Raw genomic sequence first — 21,787 nt, 5'->3', positions numbered from 1 at the left:
TGAAAGCAAAAGAAAAACAGTGAGTGCCTATTCTCAATCTCGGGTTATAATCGTTATAATATTTACACTTGATTGCTATATCCACACACATGGTACCATGAGAAAAGTACCTTGCAAACTGATCTTCCTCAAAAAAGGAAAAGAAAATACATTCAAAATCAAGGAAAACACTTCAGATAATTCCAATTTCCGTCATTGACAATATTGGCCCCAACCCCAATATGTAACGAACTGGTACTAACTTGTGCCTATTGTGACCTACGAACATTTAGGCATATACCTTGTTTCTGAATCGCGCATTATATACAATCGAACTGAATACATTGATATTGAAGCCTCCGGAAAACTTGACTCCACTGCCTACGTAGAAAAAAGAGTAGTAATATATTCAGATATATATTAGGAAGAATTAAATACCATCATTCAGCAACAAACTTCTTAAAGGATTCTATAATGTAACATAGAATATAAGATGTGAAAATAAAATCCATTTTTGTTCCACTTATTCTTACAGATAACCTAAGAAGCCAGAAACCAATCACCAAATTAAAATTGAATTACTTGTTCTTCAGAATTGTCCGCAAGTGATATATTTTGGCCAATTTTAAAACAAATTATTTTATTGATATTGTTGAACCACCATGAAATGGTCAGATAAGAAAAGCTGGTGTTAACGTTCCAAATCAAAAATGTAAATTTAATGTCTATAAGTGACATATTTGGGCCAATTGTAAAACAAATTATTTCATTTCTATTCTTGAACCACCATGAAATGGTCACGTAAGAAAATCTAATGTTAAAGTTTCAAATAAAAAAAATGTAAATTCAGCAAAGTAAGGTTATACCTTATATGTGATCCACTATAAACTTACCAATAAGAACAATTGTTTTCACATCTGCCCTCTTCATGACCTCCGTGTAAGTCTCTTCCAGACCAGCAATTACTGATTAAATAGAAAAACTGATAGTAAGAAAAAAAATGCATGAATAATATACAGAGCCACAATGCTTTGCTCTGATATAAATTGTTGTATCCCACGATTAATCTTGATAAACTATTTATTCTATTGGAAAAATCAGAAAATTATAAATGAGCTCAATTTTTCCAAAATGGAACCGAAAGAACCAATTCAGAGTCCAAAGTAAACCCAATTGTTACCCAGCAGAATCTCTCTGGAGCTGGTAAGTTCTAAGCAAGCAATTCATGATTGCACTCCAAATTACCAACTTGTGCTGCTAAATGAAGAGCCATATTTCTAGGAAAATTAAAATCAATCCAAAATTTATCAAACTAATTTATTAATCTTACAGTCAATCGTGTTAGAAAAAGATTCCTTCAAAGTTAAAATTGATGAATTTCTGCTATTTTGTTTTCCTTCTCTTTCCCTTAGTAGGTTTGAACCCGAACTACCATTAATGTGGAAGTTTGGAGTGAGCATACCTTTTGAGGCTTCACGAACCAGAAATTTTCATTTCAGTTGGAGCCAAATTGGTCAAACCATTTGAAATCCCCTAAATTTGACCACCTTTCAATAGCACACATTGGATTTTGTACCTGACACTACTATGATCGGATGAGCCGAATTGTAGGAATTTGTTGAAGCATATATATGTGGAAAGCACGGATAAATAAATAAAACAGATACTAAAGGTTGGATTTAATAACTAAACAATATAGTTCGGCCTAAGAAAGAGTGTTACGAAAGTGTTTTATATATTAGCCTCTATAATATTACTACTTCCTATTATTACAGAAGTCCTTATATATTAGTGTATGTACTATTATTACATCTCATTAGTAAAGTTTTCTATATATTAACCTATATACTATTATTACAAACCCCCCCCCCCCCATCACATTACATAGATATTTATAAGTACTAATTTGGAATCTAAAGCAACCTCATTCAGTCATAGCTGATGTGCCAGTAAAATGAAAGGGGGAAGAACTTCCAGCCAAATATGACAATTGAGAGTTAGTATGAAAAATTAATTTATTATGTTATCTGAAAATGACAACTATAAGTTAAAGTAAATCAAATAATTAGAAAATAAGAATAAGAATACTCGAAGCAGAGTTTTACTTGGCAAAGTCTGGTATGGTCATGTACTAAGTAGTAGGTTAAGCTTATTACATATTAAGTTGGTGACTAATTACCTTCGTAACAGTCGGCAAACAACACTGGCAAATCGCAACGGAGATTTATGCCCAAATGCAAAGGAGGCTGCACTTCTAATTTTGCATAAGCTGTTGTGTAATTTCCTTCTTTAGTAATCTACAATTGAGAGTAATGCAAGAGTTGACAATTTAACACAAATTGCAAAATCTGGAAGATTTGAAATTCATTCTCATGCTCAGAATTTAGTCTTTGTTATAAGCAGTGTTCAGTGGCTATGGTAGCAGTGTTCACAATGAGTATCACGTTGCTAAGCTGTGTTATTAATTCAATGTATGAGAAAAAAATGAGAGATATGGGGAGAAATTTAAAATATAAGAAAAAAAAATTGACTATGCAATTATTCAAACACTGGTATTTCCTGCTGGTGGTAGTAGTAATTCGAGTTACTGATTGAGCGAGAGGAATGTTTAGGTATCAGTTGGAATCAGTAGGAAGAATGCAATTGCCTAAACCAGTGGGAGTGTGCAGCAGTGTATTGAAGAGGGACTTACTGATTGAGGGAGAAGAAGATCGACGAGGCAGAGAGAGTGACAGCGGGCAGAGCAGCCAGGTAAGAGATCGCCGATGGACAAGGCTGGCGAGAGAAAACCGAATGGAGAAAAGGGACTAACTGGGGGTGGCTGGAAGAAGGGAGCTAGATGGCAGAAATGAAAGGAATAGGCATGGCGGTGAAGGAGGAGGTAGGCAGTACCCAAATAGAAGGGGCACGCGGCATCGAGCTGAGAGCCACGCGGCGTTGAAATGAGAGCCACACGACAAAGAGGTGAGGGAGAGAGCAAAGGTCGGAAATCGACGGCGTGATGGAGATTGAGCTGCGACAAAAACTGGGAAATTTTTATTGCTGACGTCACGTGACATCAGCGAGATAAATGTAAATCACAGGATGAGAATCGAAAGGCAGGGAATGAGGGTGTCACTGTTCATAGCTACAGTAACACCCCATTATCCTTTTATGAGTTATAATAATAATTGAAATCGAAGTCGCAGGCAGCATTTTTTTTGTCTCGAATCTTTTAGGAGTGACAATATATACAAGTTTGGCTAATATAACATTGGTGTCATTTTAGCCTATATAACACTAACTCTCAAACCTATCAAATCGACTTCGAACGATTAATCCAAACCGTTCAAACCGATTTATATTATGAGTGATGTGTTTACATACAATTTTTTTTTATATTTTTAAGTTATTTTAGTATCAAATCAAGCGGTAAAAATATTGAAAAATGAATGTATTAAAATTAACTTAAAAACTCACATATTTGACCGCTTGACTTAATACTAAATAAATTCATAAAGTTATAAATTTTGCATGTAAATGCACAACTAGTGAAGTAGATCGGTTTGAACGGTTTGGATTCACCATTTGAAGTCGATTTGATAGGTTATAGAGTTAGTGTCATATAGGTTGAAATGACACTGATATTATACTAGCCAAACTCCAGTATACATATTACGGATAAAAACAAGTTAGTAATTTTAAAAAATATATAAAATTTGATTCTTAAATACAATTTCAAATACGCCTCAAAGAAAAAAAAAAGATTTTGAGGGAGGAGAAATCCTAGCCGCCAACAACCCCTCCCTCCCCTCCTATCTCAAGTCCATCTCAACCTATTTCGTTGGCCAGCTCTCTGTTCACTTCGTCTCTTCTTTCTATTTGGTGAGAACTGTGAGTCATCAACTTCGATGTTTTCTCCGGTTCAACTTTGGATTTTCGACGACTTCTGTTAGTGTTCGGTTCGTGAAAATAACGAAATAGATGGTTAAGGAAAAGAGGCGTAGCCCCTCCGCCTCTCTCTCATTTGCCGTCTTCAGGCATTATTTTTTCCGGTTGTCTCTCGCATATGTTTTCTTTAGCCATTACTTCTGCTAGAGCTCGGTTTGTGGAAATAACAAAAAGGATGGTCAAGGAAAAGAGACATAGCCCCTCTGCCTCTCTCTCATTTGCCATCTCATGCCGTTATTTTCTCCAGTCGTCTCTATGCTATTTTATATTTTTGCATTGTTAGATGTTATTGTTACATGTTGATGTTGTGTTGTTCGATGTTTGATGTTATGAGTTTTAGATTGTTGAAGTTATTTGATGTTGATGATATTATAGATGTGAAATGATAAATGATAAATGTAATTTTATATTTTATTTAATAAAAATTATACTGGTAGCCACTGTCAAGATTTCAAAAAAAATAAAATGAAAATCAAATTCAACAGCTCAGATTGCTGTCCTGTTAAGGGAATACTTGGGCTCCCTTTTTGGGCCGCTCCCATGACCAGTGCCCACCTCTCCAGTTTACTCCTTTTAAACGCTGGTCACCCAGGAAAAAAATATTATACTTCCAGTTCCCGCTGCCCTCGATTCCTCTTTCGATCATCAATCACATCCAACTTTGAAAAAGCGATTCAAAAAAATCAAGTCTTCGAACAACTACAAGGAAGGAAGAATCGGCGTAACTCGACGGTGAGTCTCTTCCGATTCAAGCGTTCTTTCGCCCGAAACCGCCCTCGCTAGCCACCCCCTCGCTCCGACTCTGATAGTAGAATTTATCCTTTTCGGAGATTTCAGAGCTGAATTATTGTTCCATAAGGCTCCTATCCCTGGTCAGAGTTTGTTCTCTTCTTATATATAGCTTCAAATTTGTAATTCTTTTTTTCCTGTTCATTTCGTTTTTGCGCTCTCACCGAGATATTTTTGTTATCTAATCCTTCACTGCACGTATTCTCCATAATTGATCTTCACTGTGGACTCTACTTATGTAGGTGATTTGGAGTTTCTAAAGACTTGTTTCATTGTGAAATGAGAAAAGAAAAAAAAAAATTAAAAAAAAAAAAACTATTCCTGATTTCAATATTGTTTAGCAGATTTCCTAGATTCAGAGTTGTAACAAAACATATCCTCAAGATGAAGTGTAAAACGGTTGTTATCCACAATTCAATTGAAATTGGTCTATGCTTGTATTTTAGGAAAAATGTAGAAGAATTGGATAAGGGGTTTGTCAAGTTTATGGCTCAGTTGATATTTCTATTGCCATTGTCGCAAGAGTGTTAGCAAACAAATTGGAAATTCAGATATTACAGTCTACTTTGCAATCAAATTTAACTCATTGTGATAGGAGAATAGCTATCTTGTTTCCATCTTCTGTCTCGGTGAAGTGTTAAGCTAACTGTCCCTATGCCAGGAATTTTAAACTATTTCCCTTTATAGATCAAAACCAGCTAAAAGGTCTGATTGTTGTTCTTTCTTCTAGGGTTTTTCTTTTCTTTCAGATTCAAAATGTTAAAATGGACTGGTGGTTCAAGGAGGAAGGTTTCTACTGTAAGTCCATCCCCTCTTTTGTGGCATCCATGATCAAATGTTACTGTAGGAAGATGATACCAGTATTGGATCTTACCAGCATGGTCCCAATGCCAAAATCTACATTATAGTGTTTAACTCAGCTTTAGCTAAGCAACTAAACAGCAAAAATATATATAAAGAAAGAAAGAAAAGAAGTTGAGGTCCAGTCGGGACCCAGTTGCACTGTACCCCCAGTAGACATGACTTCATCTTTAATAGTCATCCCAACAAGCAGCCCATATCTTGGTATTTATTTCTATTTTGTATGTTATATCTCAAATTTCGTTTTCTTTGCTCTGATGATTCTACTGTGTATTTACTAATATCTTAAATTTGTCTCATTGTTGCATGGGAATCCTCAGTCAAGAAAATCAACACAAAGCAAGTAGGCTCTTTTCCTTCTTTATTGATTTTATGTTTTTAGTATTTTATTATTTTTATTTATTTTGTTTGCTTGCTCTTGGAGACTGTTTTCATACAAAGAATTGAAATCATAAAAAGCAAAGCAATACCACCTCTATATTTTTCAGACAAAAGCAATACTTTGAGCTGAAGAGAAGACTGCAACAGACACCTAGCACAGAAAACCAATCAGAGACCAACAAGTGGGGTAACCCATTAGATGCTAGGTCACTTGACATATTGAGCTTTGTGAATCTGGCCACACTACATCAGAATAAAGAATCAGTTCATACAGAAAGTAAGCCTTTGTATTTTAACTGCTGGTTGGAAACTATATATAACTTAGGATGGTCCTATCTATTTTGCTACATTAACAGTTGGCTGGAAACTATTTATAACTTAGGATGGTCCTCTCTATTTTGCTACATTAACAGTTGGTTCTACTACCACTTTATTGTGTACCTCCTTAGTTTTATCCAAATTTGTCCTTTATCTTTTAATCAGTTCTCTTGGATTATCTCAAGTGATGTACTGGTCTTGTCTTGTGCTGCTACATGCTCAAAGGAATTACAATCCTCGGTAATAAGAAGGTTACCTGTTGGTGGCGTGATATAGAGGGCTGATTCTTACTACTAATGCCTGACTATTTGGGATAGGTCCTGTACAATTCCAGCCAACTGAAGCCTCTGTTCAGTTTTTCAATTGTTAATAGTACATTGCCTGCCTAATCTTTCTGTTGTTGTCTGTATCAGATAATAGTTTTACGCAAGCATTCCACAATCCTTCTAAACTGTCTTCTCCAGCTGCTTTGAAGAAGTTCAGGTCTGTGGATCCAACCAAGGCGAATAAAGCATGTAAAGGTTAGAATTTCAGTGCTGATATCAATCTACCATGTAAGTCCTGATTCTCACAAGTATGTTTAGATGTGGTTCAGTGACAATATTGTCAATGATTTTTATATGTTTTGGCTGTTTGTCCACTTACATTGATAGAAAGAACCTCCTAGGACTGGTAAGAAGCAGTTGGTACAGTAGTACCTCAGTGCTTGATTTTAATTGTAGGGATGATCATTAAATGAGTAACTCAGTGAGATAAGTTATTAGGCAGAGAGTTTCAGTTAGAATATTTACACCAGCAATTCAAGCTGAAAGAGGCCCAGTTTTGAGTTTTGTTTTGGTAGCATTCCTTAACACTCACAACTGTCTATATTCTGTGATTGTTTAGATGATCATAATAGTACTTGTGGTTCTCAAGAAGACAATGGTCATCTCTCAAAGTTATCCCCTGCAATGGCAGTGAAGAAGATAATTTCTGGACTCTCTAACAGCCCAAATGAATCAGGTATTGACTTCATAAGGTTAGGTTGCTATAACCAACAAATGAATAAATAAACAAACAGTAATGAACTTGACGAAAAAGCTGATCAACACATAGATATATCACATTTGCACATGAGATATTCTTTTTAATTGGCGTTTTCCTAGTTTTTTATGTGGACCCTTTGTATATGGAACCATAATTGAGTATGGTATAGTGCAAATTTTTATATGGTTCTTTCCAAATTACATATACTTTTGTTGGTGTTTTGTGGGCTACCAGTATCTGGATTTTTTTTTTTTTTAAATAAAGTTCATTTTCAAGTAATATTTGTCTGATGAGTGGATGCCGATTTGGCAGGTTCTGTAACACGGACTTCCTCCTTTCATGAGTAAGTCTATTAAGAGCTCTTTTTTTTATTTCTTTTTGGATATGCAAATGTACTACTTGTGTTTGCATGCATGAAATCACATATTTATATGAAAAAAATATTTTAATGAATTAGTTTAGATAACACTGTACGCTTCATTTTGTACATTCTGCTGACTTCTCTATAGATTATAGAAGAACCTCTAGGTTATTTTTCTGCTATTACCAATAAACGTGCCAAATTGACAGCATGTAAAAAGGCAAGGGCATCAATGCCAAAGATGGTCGGTTAATTATTTTTAACAGGAAATAACAACATCAGTATATTAATTGATTAATTTTTGTAATACCAAATGAGGCATATATCTCTTGACAGGCCAATTGCAGGGAAGGCACATAATTTTACGGAAAAAGTGGGTGATTTTGGGAAATTCCCCCCCTCAAGTCCCTTGAAATCTAAGAGTTCTGATATGAAACAGAAGGGGAAGAGTAATATTCAAAGTGGTACGTCTTACTACAATTACCGCTTTCTAGTTTCAGTGTTCTGGTACTCGGGGCTGGTACTGGTCCATACTATGCAAATTCTTAAAATAAGAAATTATTTTTTTCTCCTTGCATTTCTCAAATGGCTACTTGGGGTTTGTTTTAGTTGTATCAGCTACTTGTTTTGCCATTATTGCCTGGTCAATTTTGGTCAATTATTTATGTCATTGTTGATTTTGAAATTAAATCCAAATTGCAGAGGTCTCACTTCTTGACCTTCTAGATGATGAAGATTCAGAAAGAATCTCTGTGCAGAAATTATGTCACGAAGCATATGCAGCATTTTCTATTAAAGGTAAGGAACCAAAACTTTGTTACGAACTTGCATTTGGTGTGTTTTCTGAGCAGTTGTCTGTATCAGCAGATCTTTGCCCCTGCATTTTGGATTTCTTGAAGCAAACTTCTGCTTACAATAGAATTGCACAATCTTTTAGGTCTAGGAAAAGTTGAGGTAGAGACACCTCCCCAATCTCCGGTGCCATATAAAAGGTTTGATACTATGTCTTTCACTTTTGCATTATCTATTTTTCTAAAGTATCATTCTCTTCTATATCTAGAACAAAATTTTATATTTGTTTCTTTCACTTCATTATTTGTGTGTGGTGATGTGGTGGGGAGAGGGGGGGGGGGGGGGGGGGACTAGCAGGATGAGTTTATGCTGATTGATGCTTGCAATTCCAGTTCCTGCAGAGGTTCCCCAAACTAATTAGTCCTGCTCAGCACCAAATCTGACTTAAATTATACAAAATTTAACTTTTCAGTGGTGACCAGTTCTGCAATCCATAGTGATGGGTTTTCTAAGTGGCTTTATGTGAAACTTGCAGTGAGCACTTTTAAAAGTACTGGGCCCGCAAGTTATAATCCTTTGTTACTTTTTAATGCTTAAAGCACTCTTTTCTATTTATTTTAATGCAGGGGTTGTCCTGAGCCTCCTCAAAGAGCTGCAAGGTGTACCCTGAACAAAGAATTTCAGTCAATTCCTTTTGGGATTGAAATGGTGCTGGTTAGCAAACTCTATTAATTATCCACCTAAAAAACAAAAGGATGCAAGTACCTAATGTGATGCTAATTTAATTACATTATATAATTGGACACTGTTTTTAGTATTTAGTTATGACATCTTGTAGAAAATGTCCATTGTATGCAATATGCACTGATGATATTACCGGTCAGTATTACCAGCTGGTACTTCAAGTTGCAACACTCTTTGTAATTGATATTTTTTGTTGATTTTTTTTATATATTGTTGTTTGAATTTTTCTGGGGGCAATCCACATGATTTAGGGCATAATTACCTGATCAACGGCATACCCTCACTAGACACAGTGGGGTGAAATGATATTGGCCTCACTTGATTTTTGCACAAGGACTCTTATATATATGAGATGCATTTTGAATTATGACAATGAAAATATCTGAAGAGCTTTCTGAATTGACTCCCAGTGCCCTTAAAACATGGTTCTGGCACTGTAACACATAGCACTGAGCGTTACCTTTCTAATGCCACTTAGCATTTTTCTTAGTCAAGTACCACACAGTATGGAAATTAACATTTTTGTCTTTTCAAAAACTTTTAGGATTCCTTACTGCATGATACAAATTTGATAAATGATGTCAGCCAATCAGAAAGGATGGGAGATTATGGACCAGTTATAGACAAGACAGTATTTGGCAAAGAGAACCAGTTTGAAGACATTTATTCTCCCAATTCATATGATAATTTTGACGACAGTCCTGATTTTGGACAGGATGGTGCATTTGATGAGCACATCTGTGACCAAATCTGGGAAGGTATGCACCAAATCTGTTTGTGCCCAAAACTGGTAGATGTTAGGCAGACTACCAATACATTAGGCAGGCCATTTCTGATCAGTGTGGCATTTTTGGCAATCTCTTATATAATATTTAGCTTGGAAGTTTTTTAGATTTGTTTCAATGAGCTAAGTCTGTGCCCTGTGTGTGGTGCAGTTCTGTTTAATCTTTTTTGCAATCCAACTTTTATTTCTTATTTTCCATTGTTTTAATTACCTATAATGACTTTACCAGCTACTTATGAGGAGACAGCTAATGTTGATTTGTCTGGAAAGAGAAAAGATAGATTGTGGGACACTAATTTGTTCAATTTGGAGGACTTCAACAGAACTTCTCCAAATGAAAATATATTTGATCCAACCCTCACTGGATTTGAAGAATATGATGATTTTCCTACACTGAGGTTTGTTTCCCTTGGAAAATATACACATGTTGTACAATATATACATTTGCAAGTTACAACTGTAAATTAAAGCGCTTTATATGCTCGCCGAGCTTCTTTTGATTGCATCAGGCTAGTTCAGTGGCCAAATGGTCCCTACATTCTAATCTTTTGATAACTATTTATTTTCCAGCCTCAAGTTTGAACTAAGGTATTCTATCTGTTGATATCATCAGATAGAGTGAAGCATTGATATAACTGAAGTTAACATCTTTAACCCTTTTTTAGGACTGGAACAAACATGAAGAGAAGGTTGGACTTGTACTCAGGTAATTTTTTTGCTTTTTTTCTTCCTCCTGTTTCCTTTACTAAAAAATTGAGTGAAAAATTCTCAAATTTCACTTTGAAACTTGGAAAACTTAGTTATTATATGTTTTTCCTTTTCCTTCTTTTAATCTTTTAGCAAGAGCTGGCCCTAGCTGCAGCCCCTTAACAATGGAAGGCAAGTACTTGCCTATAAATTCTCATTGGAAAAGGTAGACACCAAACTTTTCATAATTCTGTACAAAAAGTCTTAAAATATGCTCTTTTATTTTTATAAGTTTGTGATATAGTAATTGTCATAAGCAGGGATACACCTGAATTCAAAAGGAAATCAGACTTTGATGGCCTTTTCTCTCAACCAGTTTGGCCTTTAAAAGACGGGGTTGCAGATTTGCTAGATACCACCAGCTTAAGAAGGTAATGTACTAACTTGTTTACTTGCCATTTGCTAGTTACCAGTACCTTGTTTCATCTGTTTCCATCTGTGCCTTCTTAATTTTTTTCTAATTTTGTTTCAGCGAAGAGTCATGCTCCACAGGCAGAGGTAACTTTGAATTGCCTTTCAACTTGCATACATAGAGATATCAAGCAGAACTGAATCACTATCTCAGGCATTTGCAAATTATCCCTGTATAATATACAGAAAGCCTCCAACTCCTTCCTTTGTCTTTAGCTATATCATTTTTCACATTTTATATAAGGGCTAAAATAAATACCCTAACACCTGCAATACTTATCTTGTTAGAGAACCACAAGGAAGAAATTTTGACCAAACAAACAAAATAGCCACTTGTCAAATATTATGTTACACAATGCCTTTTCTTTTTCCTTTGCTCTATTTCAACGACAGTCAAAGAAGTGAAAAACTACAGCTTTCAATCATGTCCGCAAAAGCGCAAGATAAACCACATGGATGACTTCCAAATGAATTCTAATTTGAATCTCAACTCGCCCAAGTTCAACAACATACCTTCTCAGGCCCATGACAAAAGCACACGTAGAACAAAATCAAGTACCACAGGGTCTAAACTGCAAAGAACCAATCACTCAATGGAGGACATGTTCCTAGATTCTGACTGCATGAAGTATACAAAGTCAAAAGAACCCTCCAAGAGTGTTACAGTTGAACAAAGATCAAGCACGAACGTAGATTTTCATGCAAATGAAGAAGAGAAGGTTGATATTTTCAACAATCCAGTGAGTGAACACCCAAAGGGAATGAAATCCAGCTGTGTAGGAGAGGTTGGGCTGGGTATGAAGGAGATGTGCATTGAAAACGAGGGACCGAAGTTCGAATCTGAGAAATTTTCAGATGAAGCTGAGAATGGGGGACATACTGAGGCCGACAAGTGTATTTTTGAGGAGTCTCCTTTAGTTTTTGAGGCATGTGCCAATGGTACACCGTAAGTATTCTAAATTTGGATTTTACTTGCCTGACTGGTATAGGGTGTTACTATCTACTAAGAGAACTCTTAAGTCTCAACTGAAGTTTTGTAGCCATATAAAATCTCTAATTCAGAACAACAGCATCTGAGAAATCATAAAAGAGGGAACAAATCTCAAATGAGTAGCAAATCAATTTGGATATATCGGTATGTATTTTTATGTTACCAAAAGTTAGAGATGGTTTTGATTGCTTGATATGGAAAATCAGGATTTTTAGAATATAGTATCAAAAATAGAAATTTAAATGGGAAACAGAATTTGCTTGCTGAGATTATACTTTTTTTTTATTTCTCTCTTAGAAACACTCCAGCCCAATCTCGACAATTCGAGAGGTGCAATCTAACAGGAGATAGTAGTGAAAAGATATCGCCATTTCCACCTCAAGCTAAAAACCCAGGTCCAATACTTTACATTATATGTTTAGAAGGAAACAATTTCCAATTTAATTTGATGCAATGAAGAAATATATCCATAATTTCATATATATTTTCAATCCTTAATATTTTTCAACCTTTTATTTTTCTATTTGGGTCTTTTAGCAAATTTGTCTGATATATAATTGACCTATAGTTAATATTTTCATTGTTTTAGGAAATGAGAAGGGAAAATGTGACGCACAATACCAAGTGATGCTTCAGAGTTACGTTTTTCAACTCCTCTGTGTTCAGAAAGTTCTTCTAGAAGCTTCAGGAAAGGACACAAAGAAGGTACAATAAGAAAAACTTTCCTATTTTAGGACCTATTCATAAGTTCATATCATATAATGATTTTGGTCATCATATAATATGTATTTTTTTATTGTGCATAGAACTATGTAATTCCATCTTTTTATTTGACCTTTCCTCAGTTAAGTACAAATTAAGTAAATGAGAAAATAATAATTAATCTTCTTTATTTCTTTATTATGTGTAGTGACTTTGCAGGAAGCAGATGAGACAGGAAATTTTTCTTCAATACACACACTTCATACTCCAGATAAAAACAAAAAGACAAACAAAAAGAAAAATAAGTTGAAAGAAGACATTAGCCTTTGTTTTAGCAATATTTGAACTGCTGAGGTTGTTAAGTTCTCGTGTTACTTTTTGCTAAAAGGTTCTCCTGTAAATATTCATAAAGTTCATAATAGATACTCTAGTAATTTTTTTATTTTCATCACTGTTAGAACTTTTCTCTTTTGAAGTTGACTTGCCTAGAACTTTGCCTTGCGTAACTCGTGAAAAGCTCTTGGAATTACACTTTATTTTGGATTTGTTGGTGTACATTAGCAGTGGAAAATACATTTTCAGCTTTTACAAGGGAATTCCTTGCTATCATTGTCAAATCATTCCAATTGTGACATGTTGCCTGGTTATAACTGATAGAAGTCCTTCAAAGGATGACTTATGCTGCAACAGTTGCATTTGCATGGTTAACCAGAAATCCCTTTCATGACCGGAGATGGTGTGCGTACTATAGTGTACCTATTCAGAGAAGTCCAATTTCAGTACTAGGTAATCACGATTCACGAGTCTGCATCCTCTGCATTATTGCATAAGTTTAGCTCTGGACCGTCTGATCAGAATCCAGGTCAATCCGACCCACACCTGTAATGCACAGGGCCTTTCAAGATTTGTGCTAGTATGTAATTCGATCTAAACTCAAACGGTGCGTTAATGCAGAGAATCTGATTCAGTAATCTCGGACTAGTATAGCATACCTAGTACTTAATCAGTGTGCTATAATGGCCATGAACGACGGTATCGTATTTAAATGTCCTTATACAACATCATTTGTTAACAAAACCTTCCATAAAGTAAGTTAAATATAAGATTGGCTAAGCTCAAAATGTTTTTTTTTCTAGTCTCAGGAATAAACAACTCGGTTTTCCGGTTTTCAAAGTCCAAACAGTTGATTCAAATTGTTAGATGTTCAATCTATATTAAAATGTGCTTGGAGATCAAATTTTACATTTTTTGAAATTTTTTTACTATTTATTAAGATGATTTGAAAATCATTGTTTTTATTAATTTTCTACACTATTGAAAAACAACGACTTTCAAATCATCTTAATAAATAGTAAAAAAATTTCAAAAAAATGTAAAATTTTGTCTCAAGCACATTTTAATATAGATTGAATATTTAACGGTTTAGATCGACTGTTTGGACTTTAAAAGTTGGAAAGCCGAATTGTTTGTTTCTGAGGCTAGGAAAAAACGTTTTGAGCTTAGCCAATCTCGCTAAATATTGTTAACATTCCAAAGGAGTTTTTCATAGAGTTGATCTGCAAGATGGAAACGAAACTCCAAGACTCTACCATGATGCTTATTGCAAAGAAACATAAAAAGTATATTCTCAACATAAAGGAATTAAATAGACTTGATATTTCGGCTTAGTTAGAGTTGATCCCTTGTCATGACGATAAAATGCAAGGATGAATTCCATTCCCACAAATAAGACACCAAAACAAAGATAATCTAAACATGCTTACTACAATCGACACCAGAGAGACTCTTAATTAGCATGCTTACTACAATCAAGAAAAAAAGGTCATATACTTATATACAAATGTACAAGCATAGGAGCAAATGCATCAAACTAACTTACAAAAAAAACAGATAATAATGCAATACATACATTTTCTTTTTCCAAATATTAAATCCTGATATTCTTTGTCAGTACTTCAAGAAAACAGAAATAAAAGAAATAAAAAAAATGATGTTACTCTTTGTCAGGCTTAAGATACCAAACTAACTCTTCCTTAGACATCTCCCCACCGTTTTCAGGATCAAAGCTGCATTTGCGGAAACTGAAAGGAGAAGGAAAATAGTTTTTTTTACCATGAAAATGATGCTATATACTTGGCTCCCAATGTATGACAAAAAATAATATCAACAGTGCGAATGGCGATCAATTACTTGCATACTGGCTATGTAGCAGGAGTTAGATACACCATAATGAGTAACATAAAAGAAATTCCAATTTTGGTTTCTTATTTTACCTTATTCAGTTTCTTCCTTGTCTTAGCATTTAATTTCTGAAAGACTAAAAAATAACATTACCTCCCATCCATGCCAATTATCATGACAGTATTATGAGATCCAAATGCAGTGATGTATCGGGTCACTTCTGGTAAATGTAATTGCGCAAACGACCATTCTGAACTGAAGTACTTTGGCAAAACACCTGAAAAAAACATTTTTGAACATACTTCATCTTTACCTCTACATGTGATAGGTTATACAATTACGCAGCAGAGAATTATATTGTCTAAAGCATGCCCCATACTAGAACCTTCACCTGATTGGTTCAGAATACTGATTCATACCTGTCCTGGAGAAAAGTCTTCAACACTTCATACAGGGTTAAAAAAGAAAAACATAATTCAATCACAAACCCTAAAAAACTCAAAACCAAACCAAAAGGGAAAGAGTAACTCATACTGGCACAAGGTCAGAAGAAATTATTATTTTATTAAGAGAACAAGAAAAAGACCTTGTTGTGAAAAATAAAAGAAGGCAATGAAATACTTACCCCTCATAAAAGAAAGAGAAGAGCTTGAATTATCCCCATCGGTGCTTGGAGACAAAAGAGCATCTACAGAGGAGGTAGAATTCCAACGACCCATTGTCCCCGGACTTGGTGCGCCAGATGGTGAGTGCTGATTATCCAAGTCCTCCTTTGATGCCACTCTTACTTTGAGCCGGAACACATGCACAGTGCCTTTGTCGCTTGAACAAGCCAGCCATTGTACATTTGGAGATAATGCAATGCTTTGTATTTCTGCTCGGTCTAGTCCTCTCCTTACCTATAGCATTTCACTAACTTCTGTGAATTCAAATTATCTTTTATAAAAGGGATTTTGTTTCACTTCTACTGCTACTGTTTGATCCCACAAGAATATTGTATGGAGTGACAAAGTTTATCCTGGTTGTCACTTGGTCGAATACTATAATTACATATGATGACACCATCACAGTAGTATTTCAGGAATCCCACACCAGTACCGATGCTAACAAGTAGATTTACCGCATTAGATATATATACTTGCTTAATTTATCTTCTGACAAGTGTCTGTTCTTATTTACACAATAACCAACACATAAAATCAGCTTGCAGTACAAATGGTAATATTACCTACATAAACCGCAGCTATGAAGTGTACATAGATTTATTTTATATAAATAGCATATCAAAATTAATAAAATTCAGATTAAAAGTAATACAGAACCATACCTCCTGTAGGCGGGTTCCGTCCAGGGTATTGAAAACTCTAATCAGTGTACCCTTCATACTAGCTGTAGCCAGTAACAAGCCATCCATAGTCAAAGCCATACATGCAACATTTGAATCATGCACAGCAATAAATTTGGTCACCTTAAGGCCAAAATGCTCAACTCGTACGTGACCCATATGCAAACCAGGACAAGCAAGAACTGAAGTATTGACATTCTGAGACAAGCAACAGAGACCACAAGGATTTGACAGAGTCTCTATTTGGTGTAACAATTTCAGATCAGAAAAATTGTGCACATAGACCTTATGTTCTAGCACAATTACAATTGTATCCTTCCGTAACTTGACAGCTCTAACAAGGGATCTAAATGAGAATTCACCGATGCACCGGCTTTGGTGGTCGTCCCATATCAGTACCTTATTGGGCGGGTATTGTGGGTCAGACCCACCACCCACCAAGGCCAAGATGTTGGTCTGGAATAGCATCTCAACGATCCCAAAACCTCCTGATTTTAGATCCCTTCTAAAAGTTTCTTTAAATGGGTCGGAATTGTAGATGCGGAACCCATTACTAGTGCCAGCTGAAAAACAGCCAAAATCTTGGTTCCAAGAAATGGAGAGGAGGTCGGGTTGACATTCCGGGTCAGTATGGTCATTATCGGGTTGAATACCAGGTTGAGCTGATGGTGGCAGATCCCATGCAATGCGTAAAGGATTGCCTCGAACATTTTGTATGCCTTGTGGTGGAGAGACCTCAGAGCTCATTTGGCTTAGGGTTTAGGAGCAGTGTTAGGTATTATAATTCCTACCCTTTCCTAGAAAATGAAGCAGTTAATTGCCTTCTTATTGGGAGTTTAAAAATTTTAAACATGAAAAGTAAAGAATCATAACTCAGAGAAAAGCAGCAAGAACTGAGAAGGATGACAGTAGCACTGGTAACAAAACATTTGAAAAGAAAACGTAAGAGAAGAACACAATTGAAGGTCTCTGATTCAAATCAACATATGGTGAAGATTTGTGAACATTTCATTGAAATTGAAGTCGTCTAGGAGACTGGAAAGATAGAGACATTAATAAATGAGCCCATGGAAAGAAAACTACAATCTTCTCTCTCTTTTTTTGGAGGAAAAGAAACCTTAATATTCATCCAGAAAAATAAGAGCACACAAGAAAATTCAAAATTCAAGAACAAATGAAACCTTCATACTAACGAAACTAAAAATGAATACTAAAGTTCAAAGAAGACCCCGAATTCTCTCTCTACAAGCAACTAAATCAAGAAAAAAGTGTTGGATTCGTACAAATTTCTGCTTTGGGGCATCAGAGCCTTGCACTAAATCGGTGATAAAGATCATAGCGCTGAACTAAGAAAAGCTAATTAGACATCACGAAAATACCTTGAATTCCCCTTTTCTCGCTCGACTCGATCAAATCGGGTCCTATAAATTGTCCGCCAAATATAAGAGAAGAAAAAGGCAAATATTATTTACAGAAACAGATGAAAAATTCTGTTCCGAAAAAGGCAAATTGTACGTCAAGTTTGGATTGCACTTTTTTTTTTTGCATTAAGCGGGGATAAGGAGAAAGAAGAGTAATGGATTATTAAAAGCGCGCGACAACTACCAGCTCCCCGGATCGAGTCCGCGCGCGGTTAAAATACTTACTGTAAGATATCTCCAGTTTTTTAACAACTTATTAGTAATCAGTAATCACTAAACAGCTGCTTGGATATGAATATGATCAATGTTTTTAAATGCAGTTTCTATGTATTAGAACGCTATTATCTGCGGAGCTTTTAATGTAGTCCGTTCGTTTTGATCGGACGGACCAAATCAGATCTCAAAATTTGAGCTCCTTCTGATCTGGTCCATTCGATTAAAACCAACGAACCAGATTAAAAGCTCCGCAGAGGATACTCTCCCTCTATACATTATGCAGCCGCATGTATGAGATTTATATATGTAAATTTTAAAATAAGAATTCATATATATATAAATAAATAAATATGTGATAATATACCGTAATATTTGATATCATATAAATAATATATAGTAATATAATGCCGAATATACATTAATAATAATTGAATATGTAGTAGTGATATGCGGTTGTATATGTGAAGCCGCATATATTGACTGTATACAGATTTTTATGCGGATTACAATTGAATACGCATATGTGCACGCATAGATTGCATTTTATTACATTGGAAATGATGATTCAAACTCACGATTCAAGTAAGCATAAAGGAATAAAAAAAGTGTTCTTGTGAGGGAGTTCTTTGCATAAAATTGCTCCTGCTAGTTTTATCTGTTGGACCCAAAGAACCTAGAGGAGGGGGGGGGGGGGGGGGGGGGGGGGGGGGAGAATAGGTTTTTTTATATTTTTTGGTCTAAATAATAATATTCTAACGTGTCTATAAGTTATTCTTGGCGGAAACTAGAATAACTTTGTCCTAAACTAAATGTAAAGTAAATAGAGTTTAGAGACACTTGACACGAGAGTTGTTTACGGAGTTCGGTACTAATGCCTACGTCTCCGGGGCTTGCGACCTTCTAGATGGCACGCCTTTCTTTACCCAATGAGAATTGAGTACAAGGTGGAATCAGTGAGCCTTTACAATTCTTCCGGGAAGTCACACGGCCATAATAAGACAATCCGATTCACGAGGACTCAAGGATTGCTAGATGAGCATAAGGCTCGAAGTAGTAAATGATTCGATCACGCAGGATCACTTTAGGAGTTGGTTGATTGATTGAATAAGTTTGAGATTGATTGTGTATATTGAAGTTGGAGTGCACAAGCAATAACAACTTTCTCTAGATCTGTAAATACGAAATATTAAAGTTGGAGGCTGCTAGAGTGATACTCCAAACCTTGGTATAGCTTCTATCTATAGAGAGCTGATAAAAAGAAAATAAGTGGTGACCGTTGCAATGGTACAGGGGACCGTTACAACGGTAGGTTAATCTGAGCAATTTGGAGTATAACGGTGGTCATTGTTGATAACGGTCATTGACCGTGATCACGGTACCCACCACGAAAATCCTCTGGAAGGATTAGTGTTGAGTGATGCTAAAACCTATTTTATGCGTCACGGGATTTATACAAGATTTATTTATTCCGTTATTACAGTCACTGGACCGTGACAATGGTAGGCCTCATTTAGATCAATCTCAAGCTTATTTTACTAATCTTACATATATGTTATCCTTTAATGCTTTTGCTATCCAGTGTCTTGTGCTTCATGACTACATTGTTGGGTTTTGACGGTTCAAACCCATTGATTAAGTCTGTTGGGGTTTTGACTGTTCAAACTCATTTATTTGTTTAAGATGCGGAAAGAACGTAAAACAAAAATTTTACTTCTAACTTAAGCCAAGGATTAAACGGGGTATGTCAGGAAACTTTCCAAGACGGTCCACCTTCAGTATTCCTTTGGCATCAAAACCCAATTTAATCCTTTTACATATATACTCTATGATTGATTTCTAAAACTTTAATCTACTTACCAATTAAATAGATTAATATAACATATTTATACCTTGATTCCAAATTTCAATTGGAAAGCAGGCCGAGCGAGAAGAACGATAAGGAATGGTTGCCTCGGAGTATCAAATGTATGATACCTCTATCGGTTATCCACCAGGACTAACCAGAGAGCGGTTCATTTCTTTTGCCAGAAATACCGTAAACCACAGAATTATGCAAAAACACTATTCACCAAAAAAGGACAAAATAATAATATTTACGACCCGCAGTTATTCCGATTCACTAATAAGCAAAAATAGAAATAGCGCGACTTTTGCAAATATATTATTTTCGAATCCCGTAACAACCGTAAACCGAGAAAGAGAGAAAGAGAGAAAATAGATTACCGAATCGATTTGGTATCAAGTGAATTAATAAATTGCTCTCTCTATGTATCCCTCTATTTATAGGCTTTTGAAGAGGTTCACAAAAGACCGAAATTTTTGATAAAAGGCATATGCCCATTTCATTCAAGAAACAAAGGTCATTACATTCCTACATAAACAGTACCATTCCAGAAGCAAGTAAAATAGCAAAAAATCAAAGTGCCAATACCAGGCAGATTCTAACAAAACATAACGGAAAGAAAATGTATTTATCTAGCTAGACTAATTAGATAAATTATCATAAAGACTAAGTCATGGTGCTGGAATTGCGAGCTTCCTCCCCCGAGGGTTGATATAGCACCAATTGTGTATCTTCTGGTTTCCAAATCATCAGCGGAATCTCTTCTATCACTGCCGGCAACCAAGTGGGGATGATGTCTCGAGTTTGCCTCTTGACTATATCTGTCCAATAATGCACCAAAGCAACAATCATTAGTACAATGGTTCTAAAATTCTTAACAGCTACATGTTGGAAACATAGATCATTTCGTATTTTCCAGATGGTCCAACAAAACGCACTAAACATAATCAGAAAAGCAGTTTGGTAATCTGAGGGTAAAGAACTAGCAAAAGTAATTATATCTTGCAGTTTGGTCCAAAATTTATAATGATTCTGGCTTAATCCCATCCAAAACCACAACTGTTGGGTAAAAGGGCATAATAGGAACAAGTGGTTAACAGTTTCTTCCTCATGGCAGAATTGGCATTTTATACTACCCGGCCATCATTTTTTTCTAAGATTAACCTTGGTAAGGATTCTATTTTTAGAAACAAGCCACATGAATATCTGTATTTTGTGAGGCACTGAAATTTGCCACCACATCATGGCTTGTGCAATGGTAATCCCTCCAAAATTAAGGAATTTATAAAGAGATTTGACAGAAAATACTCCTGAAGGTTCCTATTTCCAAGAAATTCTATTAAAGTCATGTGTAAAGGAGATACTACTAAGAGAGAACAACATTGAAGTCCATTCTTCTACCATCACTGCATCCAAATGTCTTTTGAATTGCACAGCCGTGCCCTGGGTGTTCATCACCTCCTTTAATGTGATTTGTGCATTTGAGCAAATAGCACACAGTTCAGTGTTGGGTTTTTGACGATTCAAACCCATTGATTTAGCTTAAGGTGCGGAAAGAGTAAAACAAAAATTTTTACATCTACCTTAAGCTACGAATTAAATGAATCAGGAAGATCCATTTAATCCTATTTACAGATCTACTCCATAATTGATTTTCTAAAGCTTTAAATCTATTTATCAATTAAATAGATTAATATAATGTTCGCACAAAAGTATGCTTACAAAGTCTCAGGTACAGCTAGCTGTACCCGTTTAAAAACCTTGAATCAACTCTCGTCTAAGACTGCAAGTGCACAGTCCTAGCCGTATAGTATAATCAGGTATCGATCCTCAGGGACGGTGCAAATCTAGTCTAGATCACCACTTATCCTAATTAGGTACTAGAAGTGAAAAGTTTGGTTTGAATTCGTTTCAATTTCTCAATTCAATAACAGAAGATTGCAAAAGAAAATAAATGTTTTTGTT

At 35.5% G+C, this 21,787-nt stretch overlaps 3 protein-coding genes across 12 annotated transcripts; 1 reads left to right on the top strand and 2 right to left on the bottom strand.

The window, feature by feature from the left end:
- Positions 1–4,134, bottom strand: LOC144572764 (uncharacterized). Its single transcript, XM_078322438.1, has 5 exons — positions 4,048–4,134; positions 2,672–2,992; positions 2,159–2,276; positions 873–944; positions 1–360 (listed from the first exon to the last, which is right to left on the bottom strand). The coding sequence occupies exons 1-5, from the start codon at positions 4,132–4,134 to the stop codon at positions 269–271; spliced, it is 690 nt and encodes a 229-aa protein (XP_078178564.1). The 3' UTR covers positions 1–268.
- A 421-nt stretch (positions 4,135–4,555) lies between these two features.
- On the top strand, positions 4,556–13,448 carry LOC144572620 (uncharacterized). Of its 4 annotated transcripts, none has more exons than XM_078322266.1 (21): positions 4,556–4,781; positions 5,429–5,496; positions 5,880–5,902; positions 6,048–6,217; positions 6,672–6,779; positions 7,144–7,260; positions 7,597–7,627; positions 7,982–8,109; positions 8,348–8,443; positions 8,583–8,637; positions 9,064–9,145; positions 9,726–9,939; positions 10,195–10,363; positions 10,631–10,671; positions 10,806–10,878; positions 10,973–11,083; positions 11,185–11,210; positions 11,517–12,069; positions 12,412–12,509; positions 12,704–12,819; positions 13,036–13,448. In XM_078322266.1, exons 2-21 carry the CDS (start codon positions 5,455–5,457, stop codon positions 13,159–13,161), a joined length of 2,379 nt encoding a protein of 792 aa, XP_078178392.1. In that variant the 5' UTR covers positions 4,556–4,781; positions 5,429–5,454; the 3' UTR covers positions 13,162–13,448. The 4 variants fall into 4 exon arrangements, with proteins under 4 accessions (XP_078178392.1, XP_078178391.1, XP_078178390.1 ...); XM_078322265.1 differs by having other exon boundaries at positions 4,557–4,781; positions 5,448–5,496; positions 9,064–9,151; positions 13,036–13,446; XM_078322264.1 differs by having other exon boundaries at positions 4,557–4,781; positions 9,064–9,151; positions 13,036–13,444.
- A 1,152-nt stretch (positions 13,449–14,600) lies between these two features.
- On the bottom strand, positions 14,601–18,008 carry LOC144572365 (autophagy-related protein 18c-like). 7 transcript variants are annotated; one of them, XM_078321915.1, is made up of 6 exons: positions 17,948–18,008; positions 17,722–17,763; positions 16,325–17,139; positions 15,623–15,896; positions 15,151–15,274; positions 14,601–14,897 (listed from the first exon to the last, which is right to left on the bottom strand). In XM_078321915.1, the coding sequence occupies exons 3-6, from the start codon at positions 17,087–17,089 to the stop codon at positions 14,810–14,812; spliced, it is 1,251 nt and encodes a 416-aa protein (XP_078178041.1). In that variant the 5' UTR covers positions 17,090–17,139; positions 17,722–17,763; positions 17,948–18,008; the 3' UTR covers positions 14,601–14,809. The 7 variants fall into 7 exon arrangements, with proteins under 7 accessions (XP_078178041.1, XP_078178042.1, XP_078178037.1 ...); XM_078321916.1 differs by lacking the exon at positions 17,722–17,763 and having other exon boundaries at positions 17,948–17,992; XM_078321911.1 differs by lacking the exon at positions 17,948–18,008 and having other exon boundaries at positions 17,722–17,933.
- Positions 18,009–21,787: the final 3,779 nt, after the last annotated feature.

Source organism: Carex rostrata, chromosome 20 (assembly GCF_964058835.1).
Source record: "Carex rostrata chromosome 20, lpCarRost1.2, whole genome shotgun sequence".
Lineage (NCBI taxonomy): Eukaryota > Viridiplantae > Streptophyta > Magnoliopsida > Poales > Cyperaceae > Carex > Carex rostrata.
Note: the sequence above shows the minus strand (reverse complement) of the source record. Positions and strands in the feature narration are given on the sequence as shown.